General features: G+C 39.0%; 1 protein-coding gene across 1 annotated transcript in view; it reads left to right on the top strand.

Annotated features, from left to right (window-relative positions):
- The first annotated feature begins 9115 nt into the window (after positions 1 to 9115).
- Positions 9116 to 26848, top strand: part of LOC129248708 (tyrosine-protein kinase Drl) — a 91320-nt gene continuing 73587 nt past the window's right edge. The window contains exon 1 of the mRNA XM_054888335.1: positions 9116 to 9214. Coding sequence (XP_054744310.1) covers positions 9116 to 9214 — 99 coding nt within the window. The remainder of the gene's footprint in view (positions 9215 to 26848) is intronic.

Genomic DNA, 26848 nt, shown 5'->3' with positions numbered 1-26848 from the left:
TTTGTGGTTTCTTCACTTAACTCAGTGTACGTTCCTGAGTACTACCAGGGTTGTCTTTTATATTTCGTGCCTAATAATGAATACACAGTAAAATAGTAATGAAAATGGCTTTTCTCTGCTCCAAAATGTTCTCTTTGGCAGTCAATACGGGCTATTTAAGGAGCTGTAAACAGCTTCTTCAGGTGAAATTAAATATGTGCTAATCAACGAGAAGAAATAGTCTCGACGACCAAATGTTCATGCAAGCCAAGGATGCCTCTATCTCCCGATATGTCACATGAGGATCTTCTGGTTTCAATTGATGCACAGCATCGATTGTTTGTGGCACGCACAACAAACATTTTCAGACGGCCTTCATGAGATTTAAGCTGCATGGATGGACCGCCACGTCGAAAATTACGATAAATCATCGCACGAAAATATTCACGAGTTAATTCCATCTTTTGGGGCGAGATAAATTTTCCAACTGTCTGAAAAAGAAAGCAATAGTATTCGTAATTGAAAACGTTATATTTAAGTTTATGCTAAAAGATATCAAACTTGTCAACAAAAATACCGAATTACAGCCCATCACAAGCAGTGTTACAAAGTCGCAAAATATTAAAGGCAATCCTCATAAGAAACAAACCATGATCAATGTTAGTGTTACTATAAAATCAATTGTGCATATGAAAAGCATCACTATGGGCACTTTCAATAAAGAGTTAAGCAACGAACCTGATTAGTACAATGACCCTCATATATAGGTATATATATAATTGGCGCACATATTTTTTATGAGCAGTTTTTTCACGACAGATATTCACTCGGAGGCTTGCCATTGCCTGGCGAGCCGCGACCGCTATTAGAAAAAACTTTTTTCATTTAGGTATTTCACCGAGATTCGAACCTACGTTCTCTCTGAATTCCGAATGGAACCCTTTCGGCTACGGCGGCCGTCTACTTAAAATGCATTGACTTTCAAAATTAAAGCATAAAAATAAAATATTTGCATTTATTAAGTCAGTGGGCATCTGTGAACTTAAACCATATTGAATTATCTCAAAATTTGCCAATGACTTTTGTGCGACTAAATTAGTCAAAAGCGCCACTGTGTGCCATACGCTTGTCATTTAGTCTACTCGCACATTTTGAGAAAGAAAACTGCATTTTTGCAATTTTATTTTTCTTAGTTCTCGACGCTTTTATAGTACAACTCGAACTGCCATTGTTTGGTTGTAATTTGGAATTCTGTTTTCATTCCTTTAAGTGAGATAAAATTTTGCGGTGACACAAAATTGCCATTCATTCAAGCGGAGGTTCAAAAGGTGGAACATGTTGAATGGAGTATAAGTGTGCGAGAGTATATAGCCTAGCAACTGGTATATCATCACCAGCAGTTGTTTACCTTAGGCAGTAGCTATGCAGAACCACACCAGTAATTAATGGTATTCTCTCACTCGCTCTAGTTGATTTTACGTAATTACATTTGGCTAGACAAGATACCGGTAGAGTTTTACGATTTCAAAATGGCGGCAACCCTTTTCAAAATTGAATTAAAAATAGTTCGGCCGCATAAAAATTTGTATACGTATTGCAAGCTTCAAAGAATATGTAATTTTTCAGGAGTTTAAAAATGTCCATTTAATGGGATTTGATTGAGTCAAAAGGAGTACGTTTAGATGACACTAAATGCAATGCCAATGTGCGACTTTGGTTTAAATTAAATGCAATCAACCCTATCAGATACTCACCGGATACGGCTGCTTCTTGGAATATCTACACCGTTTCCAGCTGTCTGACAATCCTTTTACCCCAGTTACTCGAATACAGTTAAGAGCGCAAAACATTTGTCCTTTCAACGAGCCAACGGCAACGAGCACTGCTGGAAAAGGCAAGGAACTTCGAACATCCGCCGCCTCACACAAAACTTATGCCCAGGATATGTGCTCATCCATCGTTAAATGAGACGTTGTAAAAGCGTCGGCAGCGGCGTTCGTAAAGAAGTTCAACCACATTGACTGTGAGAGGAAAGTCTAGAAGCGACAACAGCAGCAGTAGAACCAGCTTGGCAGGAGAGATAAACCGTTTTAGACAGTCCGATGACACATAAAGACACTTGAGTCAATCACTCACTACAGTATTAAACAGAAGACAAGACAATAATTTGTAAGTATCGGACTTTTGCACATTTTCCGATGTTTCATTTCTTCCTAAACCCAGAGTGCGCAGGTGTGGAGCCTGCTGCGAAAATCTGTTGTGCCAATAGACTTACATCAAACACGGCTCGACCTTAACGAATTGTTAGTTAATAATTAGACTACGACCAAGTTGGAAAATCAAAGCAAGCGTCCACAAAAACGTGTGCTATTTAAGGACTTAGTACAATAGGGAACGCAAAAGTAAAGTGTCCGTTACAATGACACTGTTCTCGTTAAATGGATGTCGAAGATGAGAGGCGTATTGGTAGAGTAATTGTCGAAAATCGCGATAAAGTCATAAAACTCGTGAAGTCGGACTTACATGTGAAGAATCCAAGAACTGAAGATTAGTAAGAAAAACGTTTGCAACCATTTGCATACGCCCAGGCTCAAAACGAAGCTTGAAATACGGGTGCTATACGCATTGACGACAAATAAACTTCTGTGATTCTTTGCCGAAGCGTAACGGATATCGATTTTTGAGGATATCGCATTGGAAAATGAATCACATATGAAAGCAACAGTCGCAAGAGATCGTGGTTAAGCCTTTGATTGGAAGGGAAACATTTACTCTGAGTTCTTTCCGTCAGGCCAGGTACTGAATCAAAGTTTGAATTGGAGATTGACCAGAAGCTGCCTGATTTGGTGAATAGAAAGGTAATGCTTCACCAAGTCAATGCCAGGCCACACACTATTTTGACGACGCGCCAGGGTGCCAAAAGCTTGAATGAGAGGTTCTACCGTATTTACCCCATATTCCACAATTGGCATCAACCGATCTTTTCATGTATCGGCGCCAAAAGAGACTTATGAAAATGAGCTGTTCAAGCTTTGTGTCTTCAATGTGAACAAAAGTTGTCGAACTAAGAGAGGCAGAAGTTTATTAAACGTCGATATTTTATCTGTATATGGTAACTTACACGCTACATCAACTAACATACCGACCTGAGAGCTTAGCAAGTTTTGCGAGAATAATAAAGTGTGCTGTATGTTAGAGTTTAGTTGAGAAATTATCCCATTATCAGAACTACTGGTCAATTGCAATTTCACAAAAGCATTATTAAATTTGAACTGAGGCAGTTTTCGTGGATAAGCAAAGAAATGAATACTGAACGACAGATTTAATCCTTGGATTTCAAAATATGGTGCCAGGTTCGTCCTTATTCATTTTTTTCTATGCTTTTTTCTTTCCTGAGTATAGACTGCTTCTTTTTTTGTTAGCAGAAGCGGCTTCAAAGTCATTGTATTTAACGATCTGTTAGTTGGTGATGGGCTTCAATTTTGCGAACAGTATTATCGATAGAATCTTGTAAACGCAAACGGCAGGACCACCAGCCAAACAGATTGGATTACAATCATTGGATAAATGAACCACGCACACGGCTTTGCATGGCGCCACCGGATCGCTTTAACAACAACCATTTCATAGAATTCTCATCATCCAAAAATAATGAAAATAGACAAAAACAAACATCTTTCTTTCACTATTCAATCTAATCAATTAAAATTTGTTGCAGTGTAAAGTGATATTTTATTGAAAAATAGTATAAGTATCTACAGACAATCAAGGATTTATTATGCTCTAAATTACGTGAGAGTATAATGCGTTTATAAAAAATAGGAGCTATGAAATTATTATAACATAACATAATAGAACATAGCACTACATAACACAACATAACATAACATAATATAACATACTTATCATGACATACATAACATAACAAAACTTAACATACATAACAAAATTTAACATACATACCGTAACTTACATAACATAACATAGCACAACAAAAAATTATATACATCAAAACATAGATGCCATAACATAACAGACATAACTTAATATTACGTATATAACATAAGATAACAAAACTTAGCATACATAACATAACACATCATAACATAACATAACAAAACTTAAAGAAACTTAACATACATAACATAAGATAACAAAACTTAACCCATACAACTGAACATAGCACAACACATCAAAATTTAACCGACATAACGTAAGATAAGGTAAATAACATAGCATTACATACATAACATAATATAGCATACAAAACATAAGACACGTAATAATTGTTTAAGAGCGCTCTACTACCACCGCATCAATAAACGCAATCAATGTCTATTGTGCAAGCATGTTCTAAAGGGGATTAGAAAAGTCTTCAGACAATTGAAGCAACTGTATACACACGCATAGGAATCGACACAGATATGGGTTCGAATAATAGCAGCAGATCACCCGCATTGTACTAATTCCAAAAATAATGAAGGAACATTCAATATTGAACCAGAGTGCGGCTATGATGATAATGGATCGCCAAAACAGCAATATTGAACCTTCCGGCATTACAAAAACATTGCTGTTGCTAGTGGTTGTGTGGCATGCCGCCTGCGTGAGGTCCGCGCGACACAGGAAACATTTATGCAAATAACAAATGCTGACCTAACAATTAAATAAATAACCAGAACAAACAAATATTCAGCGAGAGTATACGTTTAACATACGTATGTACGTATGTACATAGATGCAACATAAATAAATACACAAGGAGCGGCAACATTGGAAATAACTTGCGACTTCTTGAAAAATCACGTTGTGGTGACACTTGAACTAACAGTGCGTATTGTACGCAATCAACAGGGCATACAAATACATTTATGTGCACATATCTATGTGGATATTTTCCAACGCATTGTAGATGCGTACATACATACATACATACTCGAAAGTGTGCGTGCGTTTGCATGTCCCCTTGGGAGTTCAGCTAGAATGTTGCAAGTCCGCGTGTGTGTGTGATTCACATGTGGCACTTTTACGCCACACTTACTTCCATTTGTTTTACGAAATGAATTGCTGCCATAAATTACCAACCAACTGTGCTCAAGTGTGAGGCAGACGCCGATGACGATGACTTCCACTTCCCGCTTAATTTGCAGCTTCAAGTAATTTTCAAATTTCTGCTTGGTGCTCGACGAGTATCAGCTCGGTTTCGAGTCAGTTCGACATCAATTGCCAATAAATTAGAAAATTATTTGCTCTGCATGAAGTCGGCCGTATGTTTAGATTAGTAGTAACGCCTTCATTTCCTCATACACACCTCCGACATGGTTTTTGCTTTACTGCGCTGTCTTGTTTTTTTCTATTTTCAGTTTGTCTTATGGGGGGTCAAGTTGTCTACATATGGTGAGCCTGTTTCGCCTGGATTGCAATTATCTGTTTATACGAAATATTCACATTAATGCTGAGAAAGGTATACAAAGGATGCTTAAATGATGTAACTCTAGCATGACGGGTGTATTTGGTTTTGACTACAAGTACACTAGTGTCTGGCTTCGGTTGAATACAAGCGGACAGATAGTAGACATTTACGCATTGAAAAAGGTATCGATTTCGGAACACAGCGCCAAGCGCACTTCATTGCTGGGTTGCAAAACTTGACTGAGCCCACAACCGAAAATGCCATTTGTATGCCCATACATGAATCCATACATAAATGCACGTGTAAATTTGATCTATTCAATGGAAGCACTTTTGGTTGACATTCAATGCCTGTTCAGCTTAAAGAAGGCTAATTCCTGATGTTGCTGCTGCCTACGCTTGTCCCTTTTGGTGCCATGTTGCTTTTCGTTAGCTATTTAAGCATGTCTGGCTTCTAATTTCATACCTACATTTGTGCCTTTTCATTTTGTCATATTGGCTACACGCAGCTAATGCGCACGCACATACACACAGCCATCTGCTTGATCTGGCATAACGCATTCGCTTGACCAAATTGAAAGCCCACTCTGCAGTGGGGTGCTGGCAAGCTCCTACAACAATAATAGCAGCAATATAGTGGGTGGAAGAAATTCAATCTTATCCTTAAGCAATCCTTACAACACATGTCAGTGCCAAGCCGTCGGGATTAGAAAGCAATCAAATTAGTGCGCAAATTCACAATTAACCGAAGGATTTTTGCGGACTGAATAGGTGTAAAATTGTGAAGCATGAATGGAGAGTAGTTCCGTACCTTCTTTGAACAAATTAGATATGAATTTCAATAAAAAAGCTAAACCATTGTACAGGATATATCAGATACATATGAAGTATCTATTCATTTAATTGCATCCATTTCAAAAGTGACGCTTAGATGTCAGTAGTGAACAATTACTAGGTGGTACCTTTTCATGTGATCTTTGAGATTTGTCAAGTAGACAGTTGCACAATTTTACTCGATACAACCACGGGTTAAAGTTATTGAAACTTATTCACAAAACGGCCGATCTTTAAGAACAAAATATTCCAAATTTCGTGGTGGAAATAATCGTTCGAAGAAGTCAACAATTCAAAGGTTGGTAAAAAATTTTTGGGACTTGGCAAGAAGTGGACTGATGGGACAAGGACATAGGCAAACCCTTAAAAACTTGTAAGGTACTTATTTTTGAAGAGGATAGAATCGCCTACTCTCAATGCTAAACGTACAGAATCTCTGAGCCAAGATAAGCACATTTTAGCACGTTGACTTCCGTTATAATGGCGCACTGCCTAAAAGGCAGACACACCCAGAGAATGAGCCTGCAAACACATGACTTCTGTAGAAGCTGTCTAGATGAAGAAGAGGAAGAGATAGTCTCGCACATCCTGTATTAGATTTACCATTTTAGGTAAACAATTTTTTGACTGTGATTTCTTGTATTTGTTGAAGACACCCGAACGATGACTGATTACGGTGGTTAGCCGCTTCATATTACTAATGAAATTCATCAGGTATTTAATATTAATGGATTCTACACGGGCCGCCGCAGCCGAATGGGTTGGTTCGTGACTAACATTCGGAATTCAGGGAGAACGTAGGTTTCAATCTCGGTGACAGACCAAAAAGAAGAAAAAGTTTTTTCTAATAGCGGTCGCCCCTTCGCAGGCAATGACAAACCTCCGACTTTATTTCTGCCATGAAAAAGTTCTTCACAAAATATATTTGCGGTTTGGAGTCGGCTTGAAAGTGTAGGTTCCCCAATTTGTGGAACAACATCAAGACGCACACCACAAATAGGAGGATGAGCTCGGCCAAACACGTAGGAAAGAGGTGAGAGCCAAGATACCTAAAACCTAGAGCAGGGCAGTTAAAAATTACAACTGAGGCAAAAACGGCTCGAAGTAATGCCGGGTTTCACAGCATGTATACCCCGCGGCCAATGCCCTGTAAGGGTACCCACGAAACTTGAGAGCTGATATTTTATTAACCTCAAGAGATCCCTAAAGCGCCTCCGATCCATTTGTCTCCAGAAAGATTTCGCAACCTTACAAGTTTACGTATTTGCCCAGCGTTCGCTGAGTTGACGCGAATTCCACCTCTCCAGAAGCAGACTGCAGGTAGTCAATGGGATCCTAAACCTATCGTTTCGCGGGCTAATTACTTTACAGGTCCTCTGTCTCGCCAGCTCATTTGCTTCGCAGTTTCCGGCAATGTCATTATGACTAGGTATCCAGATGAGTCTAATTTCACAGAGTTCGGATGCAACCGAAAGTAGATATGAACCTCCGTGACAGTTATTACGCAAGTGAGTAACTAATCAGCTGCTTCTTTATTTGCCCCTACATCTGCTTGGGATACACTGCAGTGGTGCGGTAACCTGAACTTGAGTTTGATGGGAAGTTTCTAGCAGAATACTCCTCCGTCAACTATTCCATCTAATTTCGAACCATCAAAAGGTTCACCAAGCCCTGCCTCCAAATACTGCACCCCTTACATAAAGTAGAGTAACTAATTTCCACAATACTCATGTTTCGGTCGACGAAAGTCCTCATACTGTAATGGAATATGGATATCCTGGACATGATTAACTTGAACAACTTTATTGCAAGTCTTCATTTATTCTAAGAGAAGACTAGGGGGTGCTGAGACGCATTTTTCAATGTACCATACTTGATGTATAAAGTAAATAAAACTAAATCAAGGATAGAACTTTGCGGTACACCAGAGGTTATTGGCATTAATCTAGAATAGTTACCTCGGAAACAATCCTTTGTTATCCAAATGTTAGAAAGCTTTCTACTGATTCCATTGCATAGCCACTAAATCCGCAATATGAATCCAGTTTTTTGGCAAGAATTTTGTGGCGGACATTATGAAATGCTTTCGATTAGTTTGGGGAAGAAGAAATCCATTATTTTTATTTTTTATTTTGCGCAAATGGTTTACAACTGTTTTATGGTCGATTTTTAGCTCCTGGGCGATGCCACTCAATTTCGATTATTTCTGTGATTTTATCGACATTTTCGATGACGACCCTGCCTGTACGAGGTGTATCCTTAACCTCAAACATGCCTTGCACGTAATTAGCTTTTAGAGTATCGGCACCGTAAACATCATTCACAATTTCAGCGGTCTGTCTTGCATTTTCGCTTTTATCAATTAACTTCCATTGTTAACACCCTGTAACTCATCACTGAATGGAACAAACAAAAAACACCAAATATTTAACAATGCTTATAAAAGAATTTTTCTACCAAAGAATTCCATTTTGATGTAGTTTTACATGGTAGAAAAATGCACCTTGGTAAAAAATATACACCAGTCAACTTCGTTTTCCGAAAAAACAATACTTCGTAACTAGAACTTTTGCTGGACAAATCTGGGCTTCTCTGCGGGGAGTATACATATTTACACAGGCCCCTTTATTAATATGCCAATGGATGTGTGTATGTATGTATTTATGTGTATTGTTGGGATAAGTCGCATAAGTAATTGAATAGCTTGATAAATTTCTTTGGGTTTTGCTTTTGCGACTCGTTATATTTCATTATTCGTCCCGCCAACTTGGGAAGAAAGCGAAGGACAACAATAGATGTACCTATGTATGTATGAATTTGTCGATAATCATGAATAATCTGCCAATCCGGAGCGTATCAGCCACGTACTAGTAATGCAGACACAATAAATATGCAAGACCAAAATATCATTGGTAAATGCAAGATTGTCTCCAACAACAATAATAACTGCAACATTGCCAATCCAGAAGCCAAACTACCTGTTCATTTGGTAATTGTATTTTGTGGTAAAAGGATAAACAAAAGAACGTCTGCAAAATAGAATGAAAATGGAAAGAGTGCGTTTGTGTGTACGTGGATGGAACAGTGGTGAAAGATCTTAATTGCATTATAGACCTTGAAACAATGCTAGGGCTAAAAAAAGCAAGCGTCGTTGCAGTTCAGACACAAATACTTACACTGTTGTGCAAAATAATAGAAATTCTTTTAAATACATAAATTCGCACTAAAATATTTAATGTTACGTACTGGATGTCCACTAAGAGCTCAGCAAACCCAGTTTTGCTAAACACAACACAGTTGGTCTTATTATGGTGCCTGGACATTGTGGTAATACAGGGAACGAGTTGGCTGATAAACTGACTAATGAAGGCTCTGCAAGCATTCCACTAGGCCCTAGATGTCAATTCTGCATCGATTCATTTACGACTTCATGAGGTCTATCCATAGAAGAATTTGGTCTGAGTTGAACTCCTACAGAGTAGCCAAGTGCTTTATGCAAATCCAAACAGGAAATTAGCGGTCTTTTTCCTAAAACTTAGTAGAAATGGCCTGAGAGTACTGTTGGGTGTAATTACAGAGCACAACGCCTGTGGTCAGCACATGGCTACTGTGAAAATCATTAGCAATCCAATATGCCTATTCTGAGGACACTGCAGAGCATTTTCTCTGAAGTTGTCGGGTCTTTTCTAGATACAGACTTAGACTGTTGGGGTGCGATGTACTGAGTATGGATAAAGTTCTAACTCTTCCTCTTCCGGATTTCTTAAGATTCATCAATGAATGAATGAATTTGCGGAAGAGTGACATGAAATGAATGTTTTCGTCTTACTCTCCGCACTGCAACTATCCTGTCTCTCTATTCTTTCCACTGGGTGTGGTGCAATGATCTCCCTGACTGAGTGCTTGGACTTGTCTAACCTCCCACAAATCTAATCTGAGTGTTCAGTGGCAGAATAATGAATTGAAATCGCGGCGTTTGCACACAAAACCGTGACTTTGGAACTGTGAAGGGGCTATTGATGATGTCATAGTGGGTTCTGCCCTTTAGGTGACCAATAACGGAAATTTGGCTTATTTACACTTCATTTACACACACATTTATATGAAATTAAAATGGGATTCATCCCTCCACAAAATAGTGTTTACCGTACGAAATCGCTCCAATATTGTCTCGCAGAAGTTTTAAGCCACGATTTGATTTTTCAAGGAGCCGAATATCTTTCCTCAATATTTCATGATCAATAGTTTTTGGAAGTCCCTTGGCAGCCACTCTTTTGCGCGTGGACTGAGGCGCGTTATCGTGAAAATTTGTAGCGACGAGCTTAAAATTTTCATTTGTTCTCGATGTCCGGTTGAGCCCCGGCCGTGGGCTGTTTACCACCGAACTTGTTGCCTAGAACCTTACCGTTTACCATATTTTTAAATGAGTATATCAATTGCTGCTAAAATTTTACATGACACTGTAGTTCTGGCCAGACATGTCTGGCTAGCCGAACGTCAATCCGTCTGCAGCTTTACCGAGGCTTAACTTGCTTTACTACTTAACTATCGGCATACGACGCTTGATTGTCGCACTGTCTGAGCGAATTTGCGACTAACACGAAATAGATTTCCATTTGTTCGTTGTATCGAATTCGATGAAGTTAAAAAAGTGCGGAAACAAAGGAAACCAAAAAAAAAGGCGAAAAGTGAAATTCAAAACCAATAGCAATTTCACATCTGGATAGTTTAATGTTTGCAAGTCAATTGTCTTCTCTCCTTTCTCATATCTTTTCTACTCCTTCTTGGAAAATAGCGGTGTACAAGCGAATGGCGTTAAATTTCCAGCATGTCAAGAGTAGTGTGCGGCTAAGTCTATTAGTCTATAAAACATTCGAAAAAAAATATTATTTTCTTCGACAACCAATGAATGAATAGTTGTTCAAAAAAAAAAAAAAAACATCCGTTTATCGCAAATCCTTTTCACAGGCTATTCAGATCTCCAAGAAATTTATAAGAAAATTTAGGGAGTTCAAAAGCCGAAACAAGTTGTTATTGAAATGGTTTTTTTTCTACTTCGACATGCCACTATGACGCACTAAAAGTAAGATAAGATCATGCAGAGCGCAACATGGATGCATTATACCCCAAAATATAAGTCGGCTAGTTTAAGTTTTATAGGTTGAGATGCTTACCGCTTCGCTCGGTGTCTGCAGAAGCACATTTAGCCCTGATGGCTCGCAGCGTCATCATTTTCGGGTATGCTCTTGCGACCTGGAGTCCATACCACCCACATACATATGTATACCGTGATATGCACACGCCTCTGCAACATTCGCTTGCTCCTTAGAAGTGGTACTATATGTAGGATTACACTCGCCTCATGACGGCTCTACTGTCAAAGTAAATTGAAAAAAAAAAAAGTCAGGTTAACCTGAATTATGGAATGGTAAAGTAGACATAAGCACAGTTTTAGTGCGAGGGGTTAGTAGTGAACCCCACAGCCTATCACATCGTTTTGATCTACTATATATCACCACTAAAGATTGCTGTCTATTTTGGGCTTTAGTCCGTGCTTCTTTCTAGTCTTTCCTCTTAGAGACTTTTGTGGAGAACTTATTGCTATATTGAAGAACATACATATATATGCAAGAGGGCACAAAATTAATCACCCTATCGGAAGACGCAAATGGCGTCGTACGTCAATCATATTTGACACTTGTGAACAACACAGACAACCAATGGAGCGCATAAAGGTCAACATAAAAATGTTCACCACTAAAATCGTTTTTTTCTATTTAATAAAAAAATTATCAAAAAACAAAATTGGATGATTAATTTTGCACCACCTTTTATGTATGTTTATTAGGATGTATAACTCTCATGAGCAGAATCCAATCTTTTTGGCACCTAAGGACGATCTTATGCCCTTAGTTTCATTTGGAAGGAATTTTGATGTAAACTTTCCATTGCGTAAGCAATGCAGTAATCCAGAGCGCATTGAAAGAAATTTTACGGATATTTTCTTTACCGATGGGTTCAACAATGAAATAGGTTCTAAAGCCGGATGCTATAAGGCTATAAGGCTGCATTAAAGGCTCTGGAGAACGCGAAGCAAAGCTCAAAAGAATGTTCAAGAATGTGAGAGGAAGCTTAATTATGTTGCAAGACCGATTAAGCTTGTACTTATTTGATTTCCGGGACACCGCGGTGTTCAAAGAATTGATATTGCCAATGAATTGGCGAACTACGGATCATCGGTTACCCCACAGGTACCAGAGCTTATAATCGGAACCAGTTCTACAGGAATCATGAATTGGATCAGCGATTATGTATGCAAGTTACATAAAGAGCGATGGTCCGGTCTAGAACTGCAAAGTGTGTTGTGAAAAGCCCGAACAAAAAATGGGCGAACTTGCGTCTAAAGCTTGGAAGAAAAGATGTTCGGTCGATGGTCACTATTATTACAGGACACAACCGAAACATATGACTTCCATCGGAATCATTGAGGACCCGATTTACCAGTCTTGCTTAGTGGAGGCTATGAATTTTGGGTTCCGATGTCATGAGAATGAGTCAAATTCATTCTTCCAAACTGGATGATATTTTCAGATTTGCCAAAGAGTCTGGAAAATTCTCACACTACTAGCTATCTCTCTATCTATCCTATCCCAGCGCATTCTCTCGGTCCTTCTCTCCTTATCTCCTTGAATATCTACCCTTTTACTTTTCAGAGCTTCTTATAAAATCGGATTTTTAATCTGAGTGTTTTAGGAGTCCATTCTCTTGGTGCTTATTGGCATGTAATTATTTTTTCAAATTTCAATTTCATTACTTTCTATACACAAAAAAATCGGTACTGTTTTTCATCGGATGTATAAAATTTATTTTGCTTTAAGACTGGACCAAAATATCTCGAAAAAAAAATTAAGATTTACATCAGCTAGACTGATTTCAGGGCACCTCCAAAAATCTCATTATTTTGATTTTATAAAATTGTTTAGTCCAACATTTTAAGCTTAACTCGTCTGCCATCTGATGTGCTTTTTTGAAAAAAAAGTTCTTGATGCATCTGAGGGGTCTTTTAGGTGATAGCAAATTCAACGTACGTATCTGTTAATAATTCAAATATGCGTAACCTTGACTTATCGAAGGATATATGTACAGATAAAGACTTATTCTCGTGTTCCCTCCAAATGCATTAACATTTGGTTTCGGCAGCGGTCCGTAAATTCAAAGAGAGTTCGGGAATAATCTATTCCATTTTAAAACAAAGTTTTGGCGTAACTTGTATAGTATTTCTAAAGGACATACAGATCTTGTCTGGCGCCGTCTTTCTTCACACTGGGTAGTGCTGTCTTCAATGGCATTTAAAAGTATATGATACGTGAACCACACATGTGAAGGAAATGGAGTCCAGCTATTTTCCTTTCCTATTCTGCCTTTATACCTACGTAGATAAGTACTTACACATTATAGATTTATGTATGCATAAACATACTTACGTTTCGTCCTGTGTTCAACTGTGTCACTTGATAACGGGAAACGGGCGTGTGAACTCCCCAAACATATTACCCTAATTAGTGACAGATTTAATAGGATTAATTTTCATTTTCACATGCCACACATCGAAGTGTCAAAAAGTTTCAACAAACCCCCCAGCACACATTCAATTATTTTCACGAGAAAAAACTCATTTTTATATACATATGTATGCGCACAAATAAGTGCTTTTGCCGAAACTTTGACTTTGATTTGGGTTTTGCAGCACGTTGGAGGAGGCGCTGCAATTCATTTGGATGGGTAGTTGTTCGGGTTAATATATACTGGATGAACAGTGGAGCGTTAAATTATAAGCGAAAGCTTTGTGAACTAAAAACATGCCACGTCTCAAATAACTCAAACACAGAATTTTAATAATTAATCAATTTGTTATTTTACCCCAATCAAAACAGGTACGAGTGCTGGAGAATTTTTAATTTTTAAATTAATTAAATTTTTTTTAACTTAATATTAAATTTTTTACATGAATTTGATTTTTTTTGAAAACTCTTAATAAGATTTACTAATTATACCTTACATCCGCACCTGAATATTGCCACCTTGTTCGACTGCTAAGCTACGGTTATGTAACTCTGATGCACGTTCCCACGACAGACGGTTCTATGTTACCGGAAGGACCCGGATTTATAAACGGCCAAGTGTTGCCACTCCAGCATTCCGTATACGTGTGCTGCTACAACAACATCAACAAGAGCCCATCAATCCAACCAACCTCAAAACTGCTGATGGACTGCCTTAATTGGCTATACACACTTGGCTTGATCAATCAAGTTTGGGTTCTCTTTAAAAATAAATTATATTGTCGTAAAGTTAGCAAAGAAAGGAGCGTTAACCTCCTTTATGAGTCTGGACCTCCTCTGCGGCTTAGGGAGGGGGACGCTGGCCATTCTTTCAAAATAGGAAGAGGAAAGTCTGAAAGTGTGAAGCACTCAAGAGTACTTTTAAGTACATACTAAAATCCTTGGAATCCCTTAAGATCTTACAACCAGAAAAGTTTTAATAATATATGGGCCAATATCCATTAATTCTTTATCTAAGAACGAATAATTATAACTACACTTCTGACATGATCTACCTGTCTAAAGCGATAGTTTATTCGTGTGACATCTGAAGATTTTGCAGTGTGCATTTATACACACGTGCAAAAGAGTCATGGGTGACGGACAGTGCCTTGGATTCCAATGTCTTAGGGTCCATGCTAAAGCATTTATCGCAAGAGAAATTGAATCTTTGAAGGAGCACATAAGATCTTAAGGTCTCATTGCTGTATCCCCAACAGTATTGTAATAATAATATCCTAATTAGCTTCCACAAACTAGCTTCTTGACGGTCCAGGGGAGGGAGTAGCTTGTCGAGCGAGTGGACAGACAACGAGTTCACGTAGTTCCTGTGGTATCACAATGGATCGGAAACGGTCTAAGTAAAAATAAAAATAAAAAAATAATTGGCTCTTACACTTCTCTTAGGTGTTTGGCCGTGTTCCTCCTCCTATTTGTTGTTTGCGTCTTGATGTTGTTCTTTAAATGGAGGGACCTCCAACTTTAAGCCGACTCCAAACGGCAAATTGATCTTTTATGAGGAGTTTTTTTATGGCAGAAATACTCTCAGAGGTTTTCCATTGTCTGCCGAGAGGCGACCGTTGTTAGAAAACACGTTTTATATATTATCATTTTGCTGTTTCATGCACGGAGATTCGAACCTACGCACTGCCGAATGGTAGTCAAGCCTCTGAGGTTAGTAGTTTAAAGACCGCCTGCCACTTCTACCTGTCTATCAATGCATTCACTCTTTTTTGTATAAATATTCATAAATTTATCATGTACTAAACCGATTCAGAATAGCTGACAACACGAACGCAATTTTTCATAGTTGCCTCCGCTTGTCTTGACTGATAATATTTGTGGATGAAAGAATCGCCAATTCTACGCTTCTTTTTTCCTATAGCGTAGAACTGATTATTGATTCGAAGAGTTATATATACTTTTCTACAATTATGTATCTTTAAATATTTGAGATTTAAGTGAGAATAAAATGAGATTTAAGAACTAAAGAAGTTGCCGTCTTAATGCCATCTTAATTTACTAAGAGCAGTGATTACTAGGAGACATCGAAGGGCCGCAGTTGGTATAAATTAAGTGAGTGAGTCTCAGGAGGTACAACTAGATGCCAGTTTTGTCTAAGTAGATGGAACTGCAGTGACGTATGGAAATAGTGACAGCTGCGCTTGTCACAGAGAATGTGAATATCCCGATATCCCAATCGTTGACGACGGAAATGTCGTTTCGCTACCCGACCATGACGAGGTGAGAATGGCGATAACGCGGCTAGAGAACAACAAAGCCGCGGGCGCCGACGGCTTTAGACCTGGAAAGTTTACCACCGACCAAATATTCACAATACGCCAAATCTTGGAAAAGACCCATGAAAGGGTATACAAATTCTGTCCTCCCATAAATTCAGATCACCCCTGATCAAAAGACTTATAAACAACTCTACCTAAAACTAAAGGAGAATTAATTACACCATAAGTAGAAATATAAGGTATAAATCATATTGAACCAGAAAAATAACTCACTAAATAATTATTTAAAGACTTATTAAAATAAAATAAAGATACATTAGAATGATACATACGCCGTCAGAATTGGGAAGGACCTCTCTGAGCCGTTTGATACCAAACGAGGTTTCAGACAGGGTGACTCGCTGTCGTGTGACTTCTTTAACCTAATGTTGGAGAGGATCGTACGAGCCGCAGAACTTAATCGCCCAGGCACAATTTTTTATAAGAGCGTACAATTGTTGGTGTATGCCGATGATATCGACCTCTGTAGCCGAATAGGTGGTGATAATTATTAGGAACAAAATTTAATGAAACTTCACGAATTTTTTACACAACATTAACTTATTATATATCTAGAAAACCATTCAATAAAATATAAATTAGATGCAATAACCTCCTCGATCCGGATCCGGAAACGATTGCATGCCCGAATCAAAACCTCCATATTTATATTGACCATATCGGTATCAATTGCGGCCTTCAGAGACGAAATGGTGTTATGAGGTTTCTTTTTGGTACGTAGTAATCCAAGGGATTATGGTTTAGTGAGTTAGGCGGCCATTAGTTCAGTCTTATGTGGTCATGGAAATTTTCAGCCATCCAATCTTGTGTCGCCATCGGTTTGTGGGAAGGAGCAGAGTCTTGTACTATTAATCCAGGCTTTTATTACGGTCTCTAGAACCTCGACAGCACAATTTACAGAACTCATTCGAAAACCTTGAGTAAAGAAGTTTGGTCGCATGACATGTACTTTGTGGCTCACAACACCTAGAACAATAATTGTGGCTGGAAACTTCGTGTGCATGGTAACAAAAACCTCGGAAGGACTAGAACATATCCATCTGTCATTTCAACGCGTGGTCTTTTGGTATTGATCAAACTTGTTTTCGTCAGAAAGAAATCATAACATTTCAGGTGCTTCAGGGTCTTTAATTCTGTTCAGAAAGCGTTTCGATCGAATAACTCGCAGTGCTCGTGTTTGCTCCGACATAAACTGTTTTACGCGCATAAGATCTTCATAGACAAGTCGACGGATAAGACCCTCAGAAACATTATGCTCCCTCGCGAGTACCCTCATTGATTTTGAAGGGTCCTCGTCAATGATTGCTTGTACTTGTTGAAAAAATTCAGCAGATCGTATAGTATCAGAACATTCCTCGTGTTTTTTTGCAAATTGGTGCAGATTTTTCATCGCCGCTTAATGCTTCCAATTTCCGGCGAACTTAATGAACGAAAGGACCGACGCACTTAAGAAAATTTGGGATTTCTAAATTGGTGTGATTTGTAAATATGACGACGATAACTGCAAGTCTCTTCATTTCTTCAGTTTTGTTGTAGTCCTCCATATTTTATCTGAAAAAGAGCAAAGAGAAAAATAATGGTTTCGGGAATTTAAAGCCACATTTATGCATGCCCTCAACTACCCTATGCACCCCGTATATAAATTATTGCGCATTTTTTGTGTTCAAGAAATTGTAAAATCAAATGTGTATAAATTTTTGTTGTAAACATATGTCGGTGAGTTTTGAGGTTTGGCTCTTGGTAGGCCAAATTTTAAAAGATGACGTATCATTTGGCAACCCTAGTTGGGCAAAGGTCGGCACAGTTTACCACTTTTTGTTCCCAAATAATAAACTAATATAACATATATAATATATAATATATAAAATAATAAACTTTGTTTGGATTCCAGCTCATGCGCGTAGATCCAGCACAAAACATGAGTCCAAATTGTTTAGGACCAATCGATGCAACCATCTTTTTTTCCTTCAAGCAGCTCGTCCTTAATCGTTAGATGCCAACGATTCAATTCATTAATGTGATTTAAAATTGAATTACTGCCTATTTTTAATAAAAAAATAAATATAATTTCGTAATTATTTATTTTAAATCCTATTCATTTGAGCTCGGAATTAGTTTACGCCCTATTTCGCACAAATTAGCTGCTAATTGCCATATTCACCCGCCACTCAGCCACTCATACAAAAGTTGCAAATTCTAAAATTCTCGAACACACAAATTCATTTGTTTTTTGCAAACGTATAGGTGCATACGGCCGCCGTAGCCGAATGGGTTGGTGCGTGATTACCATTCGAAATTCACAGAGAGGTCGTTGGTTCGAATCTCGGTGAAAGCAAAATTAATAAAAACATTTTTCTAATAGCGGTCGCCTCTCGGCAGGCAATGGCAAGCCTCAGAGTGTATGCCATGAAAAAGCTCCTCATAAAAATATCTGCCGTTCGGAGTCGGCTTGAAACTGTAGGTCCCTCCATTTGTCGAACAACACCAAGACGCACACCACAAATAGGAGGAGGAGCTCGGCCAAACACCTAACAGAAGTGTACGCGCCAATTATTTATTTTTTTTATTTTTATTTTTATAGGTGCATACATTTGCACTTTCATAACCCAATGGTAAATAAAAGTGTACTTAGAATGAATATTGCCAGCACCGAGGCCAAGTTAACTTGTACGAGTGCACTGAGTAGCAAAATCGAAGGCAATGTTTTCTCTCGATATCAGTCAAACATCAATTGTTTTATAAAATTCCATGCTCATTAAAAATTCTTGGCAATAGTTTTATGGGTGCGTTGGCTTGTCGAAAAAAAAGTAAATGGAAAGTAATTTTTTACTGCATAGCATGAGTGGCATACGAAGCCAGAAGTGGTTGTTGTCACACGCAAACGACTACAAATAATGAGCTCAACTGCAGAGAGGTGGAGGCATGCCATGCCATGCCACTAAATGGCATTGGAATTTTAATTTGAATTATAGTCTTTTTTAATTTTTCTTTTCGAGCTGCTTTTAATGATGTCCGCTTAAACTGTCATAACTCACAATTAATGCACGCTTTTTAAAAGCTACTGCGCTTCCAACATCACCGCCTCCACCACTATCATCACCAACACTACCTCACGATTACTATGTTGATGTCGAACGGCAATGTCACATTGCAAATGTAGCTGCAATGTTCTCTTTGTTCGATTGTTGTTATTGCAGCTACTTCACCATGCACCATCGCACTTGATGCGTTCTTAATGAATTGATGATGAATGAGTGCTTCATTCGGTGTCCTTTTTTTACATCGAAGCTTTCGCTTTGTTTTCTCACTTTCTTTCTCTCTCTCTCTCTTGGCCATGCTTCGTTTTAATTAAATTTTGTGCAATGCGGTAGTACCGTCAGAGTTGTCCTCCAACCCTGTTTCATACATTTCATACGCTAATACGGACAATGACAACATTTAAAAATCACTTTTACGGTTTTACTTCTGCGATTTCCATAATTTTTACTACTGCTGTGCACAGCTCATTATCATCGCCTGAGTCAAAGCTTTATCAACTGATATTTCGAGGTTGCACATTTACTCATCGGCGCCGTCGAAGCGTGAGTATAATTGTCATCAAAAGTGTATACCGTTGCTCGAATGTGTATGCCATTCGTCCTAGTCACTTCATTTACTGCGAGCGGTTGGATGAAAAAAGGTAACTCATCACTTCGTTGACTCTTTTTTATTTGCTTATCAAATTAACAATTTGCGCTTTCTATCTGCAGTATTCAGAAATCATGTATGTATGTATGCATGTAGGTACCTTTAGATGTGTCTAAGTACGCGTGTGTATATGCACTGCTGGCTCTGATTCGCTTAAATGCTGCTTTGCTAGGTCCTTCGATGCTAATTCATTTCACGAGCTCATAAATCGTAAATCCTGCTGGTGCGGTAAATGTTCAGAAGGCAGAAGCTCCAGCAAAAACCAAAAAGCTGACGCCGGTCACAGTCACGGCTTAAACATGCCACAAATGGCACGCACTCATATGCGCAAAATTTGTAGTTACATGTATACATATATGCATACTGGTGGCTGTGTGTGTGTCTTAGATAAAATGCCTTCCAATCTAATTTAGTACATGCTACAGTAGAATTTTTTGTATATTTCCACAATTTCTTACCTTGTTTTCCCCGCGCGGTGAATTTTTTGTTGTGACTCTCGTTTTTCATGTCTGGCTGTGTGGGATGATGTGTGTAAGAGACACAATTATGAATACCATAATACGGTATAATCCTCGAGTTTTATCACACCCCACAGTTTAAGTTGGATACATCATACAACGATATACTCTCTACTCATACATACACACATACATCTCTTGATATGAGCCAGCAAAAACACACAATATCCGTTAGTACTTATTCATAAGCATATATGCTCCATTCAACTGCTGAAACCAACAACTCACGCCCAAATGCACGCCTCCCATACATACTTATACATATCTACATATATATGTATGTATGTATTTATATTGTACGAGGAAGTCAGGTTTATGAAACTTACAGTGGGTGACCAAAGAAGTATATTCATGCGAAAAAATATCTTTCTTGGATGCTTAAACCTTTAATCCACTATCGCACCAACTTTAAGCGGCTAACAAGCGTACAACGAGCAGCCTCTGCAAGAATAACTGAAGCTATGAGATCGTGTCCAGCAGAGGCACTCACTGTCATGCTCTACCATTTACCAATAGACTTACAACTACTGCTAGCAGCAATGAATACCGCCTTCAGAATAAAAGAAGGTGGTTTTTGGAATGCTAGGCTGTTTGGACAACCAAAGGCTTACTAGCAACTCATAGATTTTACTATAGCAATACTAGACTTTGGAATAGAGTTCAAACTAAAGTTCTCCACACGTATTTGAATTCAGTAATCAAAGAGAATACAACTGCACTTTGCACATACGGATCCAAGATGGATTGCGGCGGCGGCGCCGGTGTATATTCGAAAGACCTCGAAACTTCTTTCCGGTTGCGAAATTGGAAAAGTATTTTTCAAGCAAAAGTTCTCGGGATAAGGGAAGCTTGCAGGATAATTAAAAACCATCCGCAACAACTATCGGGAGTATATATTTTTTCAGATAGTCAAGCAGCCATCTTAGCTTTAAAGTCACCTACAACCAATTCAAAACTGGTCAGTCAATGTAAAGAAGAACTTAATGCTTTAACGTGCGACAGACATCACTCTCATCTGGGCACATGACCATAGGAACATTAAATAAAATGAGAAAGCTGATGAACTGGCGAGACAGACGGCATTTTATAACGAATACGAAGTGGTATAAATAAGTTGTCCCCAAGAGAAATAGGCTGTCCCAAAGAGTATTGTCTGATTATCACCTTAGACGTCAGGAATGCAATTGACTCTGCAAATTGGGCGAAAATCCTAGTCGCTCTGGAGCAAATTGGAGTCTCCACTTACCTGGGGCCAATAATGCGTAGCCACTTTTATGGCAGAATTCTGTGCTCCAGTACATCAATGTTCCCGGGCCATTGCTGTAGAATATAATATACGACTGGTGTTCTTCGTGTTACGATTCTAGAGGGAACAAAGATAAATGGCTTCGGTGACAACATTGCGGTTTTGTGATAGCTTAAAATTTAGGCGATATCCGCAACAACACGAGCCATGGGGTCCTGAGCGTGCAATCTTGGCTAGAACAAAACATCTTAGAATTAGTGCAACAAAACGCCAAAGTCGTCTTTACATATAGCCAAAAAAAGCCAGAAGAGATGTAATATGGTAGAATTACAGATGACGGTAGTCCCGCGGTGAGAGGTTATAGAAATAAACAGGCTTGGCCTTGTTTCAGAAAGTCAGCTGAGGGTAGTGAGCTGTATGTATATACATATAAATTGAAAGAAAAGGTTTTGTAATAAATATATTACCTCCTAGTTGGAGCATAGGGCACCAAAAACTCCTCTTCGCCAAAGAACACGGTTTTGTACAAGGGCTCTAAGTTCATTCCACGTCTTATTCAAAGACCGCATTTTCGCCTCCGTTGAACGGCATTTCGTCATGTTTTTTGGAAGGGGTTCCTTCGCCACGCCTGTTTGGCGATGTTGTCGTCACTCTTCCTCAGCGTATGGCCGATCCATTGCCATTTCCTTCTGCGCACTTCAGTCGCCACATAGGATTGATTAGCCTTCCTCAGTAGTTCGGTGTTAGATATATGTATGTAGTTCGAGGACAGAAAATTCGCATTTTGCGCTGCAAACAGCGATTAATGAATGTTTGGGGACGGCTAGTGATCATTGCGGTGACCATCCACGTTGTACAGCCGCACGTGACACGTGCGTTGAAAATTCGCAGCTTGATGCTAGTAGTTATGTTTTCTCTGACAAAATAGAGTACTGCAAGAATACCGAACGGCGCCGTGGCTTTGGTAATTATAAAAACTTTCAACATCAGCATCACTTCCTCCATCTGCGGCGATCATACATCCCAAGTAGCAAAAATTATCCACGTTTTTAAAGACCTGCACACCCACTCTTAAATAATGTGATGAGGAGAAACTCAGACAAGATGCTTCTGTCTTTCTTAGGTTGATCTTAAGTCCTGTTGCTTGCAATTGTTGTGGCATTGACTGAGCCATCGATTTTAGATCGCACATCCTATACGAAAGCAGACAAACGTCGTCGGCTATGCTCCATAGTTTAAGTGTACATTGTTGATCTGTCACTGAATACCTCTTTGGTGGTTCCCGTTAGCAAAAGAAACGTTTAGAACGTTTTCAAATACCAGCAGGAAAAGGATTGCGATAGAATGCAATCCTGCCGAACGCCAGCCAGCAGTAAAAGTGTTCCTCTCCTCTCTTCCGCTATCGATCGCTTTTTCGAAATCGATGAACAGCAAGTGAAGTGTGGAGTCATACTCGGTGCATTTTTCCATGATAATACGGAGTGTGTTGATATGCTTTGCATAGAAAAAGCCAGAACGAAATCCAGCTTGGCAGGAACTAATCGATGCTTCAAGGTGGATTTTTAACCGGCCAAGTATAATACGTACAATTAAAATTAAAGCTAAAGCTAAAACTTTAGATATCTGTTTAACAGGTGTGTCATGAGAATTAGTCACTGTGCCGCAAATTAAAGGCAACGCAATCCGGTGAGTTTGCCGCTGTCACAATCACATTAGCCGATTTTCCAACGAAACCCTACATCACCACACGTAGGTAGACGGATACTTTGCCATATTTATTCGTTCATATATGCATATATTTGTAATATAAGTATATGTACTTGTACACACATACATGTATTCCCACACATCCACTGGATGCCATTTCTTTAGTCTTTACAACACTAGCGAATGTGACATCCTACACCAGCGTTTTCCGGCCGCCGCTCGCAAGCTGCAGTGGGTGGGTTTGTAAATGAAGGGAGTTAGAAGAGAGGTGACATCCCATCCTACCACTTTTATTCCATATTTTGCCTTGCAATGAAACATTCTTTTTTATCGCATGGCTTCGTATGCTCTAACGCCTTTCTTCAATCACATGTGAGCAATGTTGAAGAGAGCGGAGAAGTGCCCAAACACCCACAACCTCATACCTCTACATCCTCGTAGTTTACAAGAGGCCGTGTATGGAGAGGGAAGATGAATGGTTATAGGTGTTTGCGTATGTATTGGGAATGGGTGGATTCAAGTTTGCATAGAGTGGGGAAATTGCGTTATATTTGTTTATGTGTGTGTGTGCACTTTTAACATTGTATGTCTGGATGTATGTGCGTCATTTTCAAATTGAATTTTTGGAAATTATTTGACACTTCCTCCGCACTTTTACTGTTTCACATAATTCGCGTAAGAACAAATCTTTTTCCAACGGAAGGTAATATTTTCTGTTTTCTTCTATTTCTTATTCCTCTTTTATTAAAATTTATGCACGAAATTTTGATTGTTTTTAATTTGCGCGCACCTACTCGAGGACTCCCAACAGGAAAGTTACAATATTTCTTGTTGTAAAGTGTTATAAATAAATTCTATCCGAGTACTGACGTTGCGCATTTTTTAAATTTGCCAAAAATAAAGTAGCGGCTTTCGAAAGGCGCCACATTCTGTATTCACTACGTCGTGTAGGTGTAAGAACTCATTAAATTCGGGCTTCTCTGAACCAAGTAAATTCTTACTCAAACAGTTATATAAATTCGAACATTTCCATTCTTAATAATTTATTTATACATTTTTGTGCATATGATTTAAGTTAAAGAGTTTTATTCCACGAATTTTTTATTTGACTTCACGCCATTTGGTGTTTTTTCAGTTCCAAGAAGGATCAACGTGTAAGAGCAAATAAATAAAAACACGTAAATTAATTACCCTACCAAATTGTTTGTGAGCTTGAATACCTGTATCATTTTGTATGCACACTTCTACAGTAGAGTTGGAAAAAAGTCACCACTATCGATGTGGAGATCACAATTTTTCAGCGCAACTAAAGTATTCAAATGAATTTAGTAAATTTGAATAAGCGTAAGGCAAGGCGGTCAATGGTTCGAAGGGGAGTAGTCGCCTCTTGGCAAGCAATAGCAAACTCCTGAGTATATTTTTTTCTTGAAAAAGCTTCTCATGAAAAAAAGCTACCGTGCGGAAACGTCATTAAACTGTGGGCCCCTCAATTGATGGAACAACATTAGGATGTATATTACAAATTGGAGCAGGAGCTCGGTCAAACACACAATAAAGGGTCCGAATTGCACTGTACTACAAAAATAAACTTTTGCCTGAATAACAAAGTTCCGACAAAGTATTCTGGAGGAGAGGAGACAAGAAAATGTATACCAGCGTCAGCGATTTAAAAGTTTATATCTGAATTTGTTTTAGGGTGGTCAAAGTTTCCACTTCGTGCACATTTTTATGGTAAATCGGCACAGGAAATTATGTGATCATTACATTTTAGTCATTTGATATATTCTGCAGCTCTATGTAAAAAATAATAGGAAAAGAGCAAGAAATACTCACAGCAAAGGCATATAAAGGATTGAAATCTACCACAAAAATATTTGCCATTGAACTGGAGTGCACCTGCACTTGAAAGGAAACTTCAAGAGCGTACGCTGCACTGGTATACAGATGGCTGGAAGGCATCAGAAGGCATGAGCGCTGGAATATACGGCTCCAAAACAAAGCATTCTGTGCCGATGCGTAGTTTTCCAAGCATCTTCCAAGCGTACGTGCATACTGTCTATCTATGTGCAGCGATCAACTTAGACACGAATATCCGGAATGGGCGAAGCGACAGACGGGCGCCGCTCAAGGCATTGCCATCTTATGAGGTTAAGTCTGCACTGGTCTTTGAGTGTATCCAGAGACTGAATTTGTTAGGAACGCATAATCGCATCATCACAGTCGCTCTATCGGACTCATATGGGTACCAGGACACAGACGTATAACTGGGAACGAAGTAGTGGTCGCATTGAGAGAGGGTAGAGCCTCGTTACAAATAGAACCGCACACCATCAAGGAGAGGCTTAGGAGTGAAGAGCTAAGGTTAAGGAAGGTTAGCTGGCACCAAAGAAAGGGGAAACGTCAGGAGAAGTGCCTAAATACCGAAATTCTGGGATCAACCAGTACCGCTTATATTGACAGCCCCACCAACCCTGGCTATCTATTCGATAAGTTTGATAAAATTTTGAAAAAGGCAGCGGGAGTGACTGTAGTGAGAACGCAATTATTCTCTAGAATATGCAAGATTTTGTTCCTCACTCTCTCGTTTATCTTTGTAAGGACTGCTCCATCGTGGGACTCGAGTTGGTGTTTTAGTGAAGCCGAGTCATTTTCGATCTGTTTTAGATTTTAATTTTGTGCTGACCAGTTTACCTATAATCGTGAATCTCGAACCAACATCCGAAATGGTATGTCTCTTGATGTTTGCCGATAGTCATTGCCTGCTGAGTGGCGACTGCTATTACATACACATACAATATACAGTCGGCCTAATAGAAGCGTGATTTGCAAAATTCACACTTAGAGTTCCATTAGCAAACAAATTTAAAGGCAGCTAACGGATACACCTTCGTTTTGCAATAGTTTAGTGAGAAAGCGTACGTTGTTTTTACAAAATGAGTTCCACGTCTGAAAAGCGATTTGAAGCAGCGATCCTATGCTCCTTAAAGGTACAAAAATTTCACGTGAATGTGCATCAAAATATTTGAAGAAAACGAATATGTGCATAGATAAATGGGTACGATGGTATCCGAAGTTAAAAACGTTGTCGACTTCCACGGACGAGGGTCTCTAAAGTAAGATCAGAGGATCTTTGATTAGGTTATGGCACAGCCGAACTTATCGTTGCGTGAAGCTGAAACAGTTTTAGGGAAGAGTGATATTACTGTAACCAAAGACACGATTCGTAGACGTTTATATGCAGAGGACCTCAAATACCGGAGCACATTGAAAAAATACTTGCATGTGCTAAGGCAAATTTAGAACGAAATTGGGCAATAAATCAAAACATCTAATGGTTGACAGTTGCCTGGTGGAATTTGCCGAAAGCTTTTACTACCTCGGCTGCACTATCACGACAGACGGCAGTTGAAGATGTGAACTGCAGACTACACAGGGCAAGGGCGGCATTCGGTCGAATGCGTACAATATGGGCGAGTTCGCAGATCTTTGGGCGCTCTAAACTGCGAATATTCAGCTCGTGTATGAAGTCAGTATTGTTGTACGGAACTGGAACATCGCTGG

The sequence above is a fragment of the Anastrepha obliqua genome, chromosome 5, assembly GCF_027943255.1.
Source record: "Anastrepha obliqua isolate idAnaObli1 chromosome 5, idAnaObli1_1.0, whole genome shotgun sequence".
Classification (NCBI taxonomy): domain Eukaryota; kingdom Metazoa; phylum Arthropoda; class Insecta; order Diptera; family Tephritidae; genus Anastrepha; species Anastrepha obliqua.
This window is presented reverse-complemented; position numbering and strand designations above follow the sequence as displayed.